At 38.7% G+C, this 9378-nt stretch overlaps 1 protein-coding gene across 1 annotated transcript in view; it reads right to left on the reverse strand.

Annotated features, from left to right (window-relative positions):
- Positions 1-1567: 1567 nt before the first annotated feature.
- LOC101854978 (transcription factor BTF3 homolog 4) overlaps positions 1568-9378 on the reverse strand; it is an 11856-nt gene continuing 4045 nt past the window's right edge. The window contains exons 2-7 of the mRNA XM_005106995.1: positions 7951-8021; positions 7651-7764; positions 6315-6423; positions 5326-5415; positions 3998-4057; positions 1568-2778 (exon numbers count right to left, since the gene is read on the reverse strand). Of these exons, the coding sequence (XP_005107052.1) occupies positions 2732-2778; positions 3998-4057; positions 5326-5415; positions 6315-6423; positions 7651-7764; positions 7951-8013 (483 nt within the window). The 5' untranslated portion in view covers positions 8014-8021 and the 3' untranslated portion in view covers positions 1568-2731. The remainder of the gene's footprint in view (positions 2779-3997; positions 4058-5325; positions 5416-6314; positions 6424-7650; positions 7765-7950; positions 8022-9378) is intronic.

Genomic DNA, 9378 nt, shown 5'->3' on the forward strand with positions numbered 1-9378 from the left:
AAATTGAAAACAGCAGTAAACCAAACCGAAAGAAAAGAAAATCCCAGATTTTTCCTTCTCTCTAAACCAAAGAAAATCTGGCGGTCCATCAGATTAAGAATATATATAACTTGAGTCATTAGTTAAAGTGGATTCTTCTTCTGTTGTTCTTTTTAAAAAGTTGGCTTACAGTCAGATGAAAACAGTAATAATAGCTGTGTTCTACAGCAAACACACTGGTCCAGCACCACAGATGATCCAGTCTCCACTGATAGTTTGATGGAGTTTAAAGAAAAGCACATGGACACAAGTCATGATGCACATTCCCTATCATTTTTAACCCTGCTCTAGCCCAAAGTATTTGCGGATACGGTGAAGTGAAACCCTGATAATGATAACTAACACGAACTTCAAGAGACCAGATAATTTTTTCATATTTTAATGTTAAGCAGATTTCGTATGAAGAAGGGAAGTTACTAACTAACAATGCACATAAAAACCCCTGGTCATTTGAAGTTCTTTAGTGTGAACAGTATTTTCAATTCATGTTGAATGGCTGCATGTTAATAATAATAGTAATAGTCTCCTGTTTTGTTATTGCTTTTGGGTTTTTTTGGGGGGGTTTTTTTTGTGTTTTACGGCACTTGCAACACAATAAGGTCATATATAACTGCCGAAGGTTAGAGGTGTTACAATTAGAAGGGAGTAACAAACACAAAAAAAGAGGAGAGATAAGGACGATAGATGTTTGATAGGAAAGAAGAAGCAAACCACACCAAAACACCCGCCAACCACCCACATTTGTTATTGTCAGTTTAGTTTTAGTAGAGGTTTTACAGCACTCACAACTGCATAAGGTCATATGAGCGCCAGAAGATTAGAGGTGTTACAAGAGAGTAACAAACATAAAAAAAGAAGGAGGGGAGATAAGGACGATAGATGTTTGATAGGAAAAAAGTAGCAAACCACACCAGAACACCCGTCAACCACCCACATTTGTTATTGTTGTTGACGTGAACAATGCATTGAGTGGAAGTGGCATAAGTTGTCCACTGGTTAGGCTGTTGGGTTCACAAATGAAAGGTCATGGGTCAAATCACGTCACGGGCCTGGCGTTATGTGCAACGGTAAGGCACTTTATACAAAATGGTCACCACTTTAAACGAGCAGGAATGGGTACCTTTACCCAGCTATAGAGTGTACATCTTGCCAGTTTGTTGAGCACCATGTGAACAGTATGCTTCCCGAGAAGCTGAGGAGTGTTCATTGGGTTTGCTGAGATAATAATATAGGTAGATTGTAAAACGCTGAGTTTAGTTTTAGTAAGAGTTTTACGGCACTTGCAACACAAAAAGGTCATACAAGTGCCGAAGAATAGATTACGTGTTACAAGAGAGTAACACACGAAAAAGAAGGAGGGGAGATAAAGACGACAGATGTTTGACAGGAAAGAAGGAGCAAACCACACCAGAGCACCCGCCAACCACCCACTAAACGCTGAGTTTGCTGTTGAGTAGGGATATAATGCGTTAAATGCAAAAGCTATTTATTATTTATTAGCATCACAATTGGATTCTGAATGTCAAAGTGAAAGTTGTGGACACAGACGCACCAAGATGATGCTCTGGTCAATTTATTCGATCAAACCTCATGCAGCACATAGTAGTATAGTGTGGGCACCAACGTGACATAATATTTTCAATGACTGATACAAGGTGAAGAATGTTCAGTTCAGAACTGAGCAAAAAGCTGTGCAGTCAACGTCCCATCCAAAGAAGACAACCCACTTTCACTCCCTTGGTTTTGATGAAAAAGTCCCGACAGACAATAGTGAGCATTCAGATCTACAGTTTCACCTCGTACATCAATGGCATCCATCCAAGAGACATCGGGTGTTTGTGTAAGGGAGAGGCGATCTTTACTTTAAATTCAATGCTGAGAACTGAATTAGGAGACAAACAACCATTCATCCCAACTTTCAACAGCACACTCGCGGTTTATTCTCGCACAATAGAAGGCTATACTTAATGATAAGATTCCTGACTTAACTAACCACCTGAGCTTTGCCAAGACGTTTGGGTACTGTGAACGGTGAGATAGTTGAGGGAAAAGAAGCGGATCAACACAATAATAGCCAGTTAGTCGAGGAAAAAGCTGGAGAGACACACAGAAAGAACCCATGAACAAAACAAAAACAAAAAAAAAAGACGTACACACAGAAAGAACCCATGAACAAAAAAAAAGAAGAAAAGGACGTATTAATACTAATGACGCTCCCCAACCTCCCACTCTTATTGCCAGTAACACAGAGATGTCGTTACAACCACATGAAATAAACCGGAACAAACAACACAAATTACTCAACACATTTTTGATTCGGTTCTGTTCCAGCAGTATAGATTAGAAGGGCACACAAAATGTTACATCATCCACACAGACGTATGAAAAAAATAAAAATATGGAGTAAAAACTCTCTAGAAAATGAAAATGGAGATAGCTTTATTAATATTACAACCCAAGCACTTGCTACAGTTTGATAATCCTCTCTCATCACAATCAAACCAACCAACCAGACCATGCTCTGGCCACATTAACAAACGATGGAGAGAAACACTTCAGAAGCGGGCACACTTCAGTGATGATGGATCCAGTGTATCTTAATATTAGATTAGAAAAACTGTACACTTTGGGGAGCTGCGGGCAACCACGTGAAAGCACTCGAATGCGTCTGGTTACGCCAGCTCTCCCCACATCAGACATCCTCATCTTTTGATGCTTCGTCGAAGTTTTCAACCAGTTCTGCAAAACAAGAAAGGGAGGGAAACAAGTCAAATCACAAGCCACAAAACACAACAACAATATTTTTACAGTGTGTGTGTGTGTGTATCCGCGCGTGCGCATTTCTTGGGTGCGCATATGAGCAACAATACATTTTTGTAGTGTTAATTTTTAAATTTGTACTCCTATTATAGTAAAGCACCTAGAGCTATGTTCACATGGGAGTAGACACTATCATTGTCATCATTTTCGGCCAACAGACCAGACAGTGGTCGTATCAGCAACACACAGCATTTCTACCAAAAACATGGTTGTCTTCAAATAAATCATTCACTGAACATTCAAACAAATGTAAAAGATTCTTTGAACCATTCATCTAATAGTCACCAACAGTTCCTTTGACTCTGCTCCAAAATAATTCCTTGCATTATGTGGAATCTTCAAAAGGAAAAAGGGAAACAGGCAAGGTTATTTCACATTACATGGAGTTGAAAGATTCTTCCTTGCCCATACTGACATTTTAACTGAAATTCAATGAATTCATTCCTTACTGTTAAGCACTCAAAACTAATTACAGTAACAAGAAAAAATGCAAGTCCCTCTTTCAGTGCAAAATATTTGAAAACCACTTGCCCTTGGAAAATCATTTTAAAAACCTATCGGATGAGCCAGTCCTGGAGAACCATCAGCTCAAGCCAACCAGGAAATGCTTTGACTTTGCAGCCCCTAGCACATGTATGAGCCTCTACTTCCTTTAGTCTTCATAGCTCAGCATACCACCATAGAAATCTACCATTGACCTGAAGGAGCTCAGGCGCACCACTCATAGACTTTTTTTTGTGGGGGGGGGGGGGGTGTTAAAAATTGCAAAAATCTGCCTAAATCCTTGCACTCTAAGGTCAGTATAAACTTGCCATACAGTGCAGCCTCTCTATAACGACCTTCGATATAACGACATCCTCTGTATAGCGACAGGGTGCCCTGGTCCAGATTTTTTTCCTTATATATAATTGGTAATTTTTGGTTGCCTCTCTATAACGACATTTTTTCTGGTCCCAACGAGAGAGGTTGCACTGTAGAGTTGGTTAGAGGGCGCCACTGAAAGGTCCTACCTCTTTACTTTCCCTCTGTTGATTCTGTCTGTCTGGTTGTACTTTCCCCCAGCACTAAAAGACTATTATTGCATTGATGTGCCTCTCTTTACTCAAGCAAACAAACAAGGAAAACCAAAAGCACATACCTGGGACTTCATCATCATCATCCACATCTGCGGTTGTCTGTTTGTTGCCATCGCTAGCAGCTGAAAGTTAAAAACAGTATTTCGTGGGTCAAATGAATAGGACACAATCACATTACTTTTCTCATTTCTTTTGTTTCAGTTAGAGTTTTACAGCGCTCGCAACTGCATAAGGTCATATGAGCGCACAAAAAAAAAGTTGGTTCTATTCACAACAGTTCACTGCACAGCCCAATTCTTGTCAACACCTCTATTAAAATGCTAAAATACAAAATATTTGGTGCAAATAAATTCTTAATTTAAAATATTTTTTAAAATAACAAGTAAAATTTTTAATCATGTAAATCACAATTTTCCATAAAGGCCAATGGCCTTTATAAAATCAAGAATTCTATTGGGATCAACGACGGAAAACACGTCTTGCAATTTTTTAAATCTAAAATATTTCCTCCGGGTCTCTCCGAAGTCTAGACATACTGTTAAAATGACACAAAACGGCTTCTCTTCTTCCTGAAGGAGGTATTTGTGTGTCAGGGACGTGTGTCCGATGCGTAATCAAGTAAAAATGACTTGTCTCTTCTGGAGAGGCCCGAAGGTTTTCGCGGACCCAGTTTGGGCTTGATGTTGTGTAATTTATTATTTTCTTTTTTCCAATAAGTCTCCCACAGACTGGAGGTGTAGTTTTTTACTTTATTTTTAAAGTCAGTCTGTGGGAGAGTGTTCATCGTTGATCCTAACAGAAGGGACAAGGAATCCTTCGCCGGGAGATCCACTTGCTTGTTTCCTCAGATGCCCGCATGGCTACCTACACGACTTTTCCCGGATTCAGCCAAAACATGTATTTTTTTGTTGTAACCTAAATATTTTCGGTTGTAACAGTGTGTAGTTTGCAAGTGAAGTGATGCAAGACGAGTCAGATAGGATTACCTTTCGTCTATTAGTATTAGTGTTAGAGAAATGATAATAACTGTAAAAGTGAGCAACCGCAAAACTTTATATTTTTGTCTTATTACATAGTAATAGTAGGAGCAACCAAAGAGCAAGTCAGAGTCATAATTGTAGACAAATTAAATTTTTGAGTTTCAATTCTCAAGCATGGTACCAAATAATCTCTGGCGGCTCAAAGAGCCATCAAATTAATGTCAAATAACATCAATCTTACTCTTGTCTAAAATTGTTTCATATAAATGTCTCCTATCAGGAAATATTTTATACACACTACCCACAACTTTGAAATAGTCTCATTTCTTCCTATGCCACACCATGACATATTTTCTATCAAAACTCTCCATTTGTACAAACAAAATTATCAAAAGAGAGGCAAAACTCACCACTGGCCACTGTTGAAGCAAGCTTTTTCAAGCTGCTCAAGCTCTCAGCTCCCAACTGATTTAAGATCCCTGGCAGCATTTCAGCAATTTCTGAAAATGTATTTTCAAATGACATATTTCACCACCAGACAAGATGCATGAATGGCAACAACAACAAAAAAACAATCAAAAAACAAATTGTCACAAGGAGCAAGACTGACCATAGAAACACACATGCCAACTTTAAACTAGATTCAGAGAAAACAACAGAAACACAATGACCCTCAGAAGTACTTCTACTAATAGGGGTAGGGTCTGAGAGGAGTACCCAAGATAGGTCTCCTGACCACCTCCATAAAAATGGTCTATACACATGGTAACAGGATGTTAAAATTAAAAATACCACTATGGGAGAGTACTGAAATGATCAAGTTTTTTCAAGTCATTTTTGGGTTTCAAGAAGTCCACATTGAAGATGGTAAGGGAAAATATTTCATAGGCTAAAAATTATCATCATCGAGACATATTTTAATATTCTCCTAGGCTCATGTTGAGTTGCCCCTACACCAGGCCAGCCCAGCACAGTGATTGCCATATCTCACCAGGGACACAAAAGAAGGGGGAAAAATAAAGATACAAAGATACAATACAGAGTTCCCACCAACCATCCACTGACCCAATGGAAAAGAATCATTCACCCCCCCACTAAAAAAACAAACACCAACTAACTTCCAACTAATCCAAATGTCAATGAACAGGTTATAACTTCCATTACCAAAGACGTATTTATTATAAGAATAATCACATGTCCAATTAAAAAACTAGAATGTCAGAGCAAATCTAATCAGAGAAAAGAACAGACTTTCTACACTAAAATAGGGATACAGTAAACACTACAATATTCAAAAACACAAACTTATTACATTCTCTGCAAATGTAACTGTGTATTTCAAGTCCAAAGAATTCTTTTTGTTAAAGAATTTGAAAAACATTAGCATGGCTCTCCTTACGTTTGTTCTCAGCATGACCAGTGATTGCAAATGTGTTAGCAGCCAAAGATGCCTGGACTTTAGGGTTGTTGAAGTGAATGACTTGTCCATCCTCTTTAATCATGTTAACCTGGAAGGGAAAACATAAAAACCCTCTGTAAGAATAAATTATCCACAAAAAAAGACTGAAGCTTTCAAAAACAAACCCAACAAGTCACGCTTCACACCCTGTAGTAAAACAAACAACGACAAGTAAATCATACCCCCCATGCAACACCCATAAGGAAAGATTTGCTGACATTTATTGGAACTTTTCATGGAACCTTGGCAACAATTTAATTCAATGACAATAAAATTCAACCTGAATGTGGTACAAGTGGTCATGTGCAAGAGCAGGTCTCCCTTGCTTATTCGACTGCTTTTGAAGGGAGTGTGACAGCAGTGACAAAGATATGTGTGCATAACAAAAACACTTTTTATTTACTGACATTGACATTATGAAACAACACTGACAGTAAAACCAAAAAAGTATTTCTAGACTAGGAGAGAAACCACTAGGTCACAAGGTACCTGGAAAGTGTGTGATCAAGCACCAACCAAACAGAACTGAATAACAAAGAACTGGGGGCTCTCATGGCCTAGAGGTTAAGGTGTTGGCCTCTCATTCAAAGGTCCCGGGTTCGAATCCAGGTAGTGACCGAAAAATTTAATTCTCTAAATTTGTCTCCTTTCACCTCCTTTCCTGCTCTCTAGCAATGTTCTGTCGTCTGCTTTCTGCCCCCACTCCCTCATCTCCTTTGCCCCCCTCCTCTGGGCTCCTGATTCCTTCTACAGCCTTCCTACTGCTACTCTTTGGCTTCTTCTTACTGCTGTCTTTCAGCCACACTCCTGATCTTCTGGTAGGAAAAGATCTACACCTAGCCTTCTCGGAAAAGGGCGAAAGATCTGTGCAAGTTGAGCAGGTTAAAGATCCCTTGGTGGTCTAAAATCGATAAGAGTAGGCTTCGGCCACCACTGGGGCAAAATTCAAAATTCCCTACCAACTGAAAAAGTTTAACGTGTCCCGCGTGCTCATATGACCTTATGCAGTTGCGAGCGCTGTAAAACACTTACAAAAACAAAACAAAGAACTCGCCCAATAGGCAATAGAGCATCAGTACTTTGATACTGAAGAAAACCTTGCATAAAAATGACTGAAGGCCTCTTTAAACATTTTCAAAATAAAACAAAAATTTAGACAGTTTACAGTAAAAGAGTGAACTTGCTTCTCATTCATGTTTGAAAGATGAAAATAAAAACCCCAACCCAACCTAAAAAAAAAAAAAGTCAACATTTGTAGCCAACAAGCGTCTCTTACCTCCTCAATACCCGGAATACTGTTAACAGACAACTTCTTTAAAGAGATTTCTATTTTCTTTCCATCTGTGGTGGCAGTGCGATGAATGACCTTCTTCTTTCTCCTTGCAGATCCCTTGATATAAACAAAAGGAAAAAGTTTGTTATGCAAAATTAAAATTGATGACAAAAAATGAAACAGCAATTGCTTGACCGCATTTGACAAGTTTCAGAAAGACAAAACTGCCAATGCAAAACACCAGTTAGAATGAGCAAAACACTAAAATTATAATAATAAATGACTATCATGAAAGCTACGTACCTTGCCGCCAATGCGGACAGCGTCTGCTTTTGCTTGAAGTTGCTTTAATTTTTCGGGATTCATGGTTGTACCTGAAAGAACATTTTGCACATTGATAAATACCACCAATGACATAATATTTACAAAATAACTCAAACAACAAATTCCAGACACTTTAATTTTTTACACTTAACATGTTGCTCAATGTATTTCTAGGCTACATTTGGCAGAAATCACAGCTTCCAGCAGCTGATGTTAGTTTTCGAGGATTTTCGGGTCCAGGGTAGTGGCCTGGCAGGGGGTTTTAGGGGGACGCTTGTGTTTCTGATTTTTTTTTGTTTCAGGGAATCCTAAGTATGCCATTTCTGGCTATTCAAGCCTAAATTGAACAAGAAAATTTATAAGTGAGAAAAAAACACACCTTGCACATAATTTTCTGTTTGTAATAATCCATATAAATCCAAGGCTATGCTTTCTCCCTTGTACCAATACTGCATATCCATAACAGTTATAACAGCTAGATCTATAAAACTTGACAGTTAATGTTCAACCCTTTTCAGCTTCTTGTGTGTTGGATTGCACCATGATAATGTGTAGATCTAGGCCCTGGAATCCTTATAATAGTATAACAGCTAGATCTAAATAACTTGATAGCTTATTCAACTTAAATCCACAACAATATTTGCATTAAAAAAAACAAGAACCACATCTTGTTTACCATGCTGGTGCTCTGCTTCTTGTGCTTTAGAAAGTGAAAGACAATGTCTATGTTGGGCGCTATCTGTCGATTTGCGCGATCCATCAATCGCGCAGGGCATTGGGTTGATCGAGGAAACGCGCGAAAATCCATCGATTGTTGCGCTTTCTGTTGATCAGCGGATCCCGCAGCGCTTTTTATCGATCCGCTTGGTTGCACATTCTATAGATCTTACTATTCTTACCCTTGAGTTTTGTTATGTTTTGTTGTCGTCCAGTGTGTAATTTAGTTTCACTCTCCAAAGTCAAACCGAAACTGAATGGAAGTAACTGGAAGTCAGGGTTACAATAACAAACTAATCAAAGTGACTATTCGAGTCCGAATAGACAAAAATGGACTTTGATTTGAGTCCAGTATGATGTCTGTTCCGACTTCCGACCCTTGTTTCTAAATGTTTCCAGCATTTATTAACATTTTTTTCGATTATAATGATAACAATTGAGACGTGAGCTTTAATATCCAGTTACTAGATCTATCTAAACTGGTCCCCCCTGCGTCGGTAGTATGAACAAAACTAAGTTGAGCCTGGGGCCAAGTTAACTAATCATGTCGACTAATGAGACGGCGTGTAGCGATATCGCACTCTCGGCTTATGGGGGAAGAGGTGTTGGGAAGTGAAGAGGTCACGGCTGTCGATTTTGTGCGCGATGAAAAAAAAAAAAAAAAATTTCAGAAAAACTAAACACTCAACA

This window comes from Aplysia californica, unplaced genomic scaffold (genome assembly GCF_000002075.1).
Source record: "Aplysia californica isolate F4 #8 unplaced genomic scaffold, AplCal3.0 scaffold00568, whole genome shotgun sequence".
Taxonomy (NCBI): domain Eukaryota; kingdom Metazoa; phylum Mollusca; class Gastropoda; order Aplysiida; family Aplysiidae; genus Aplysia; species Aplysia californica.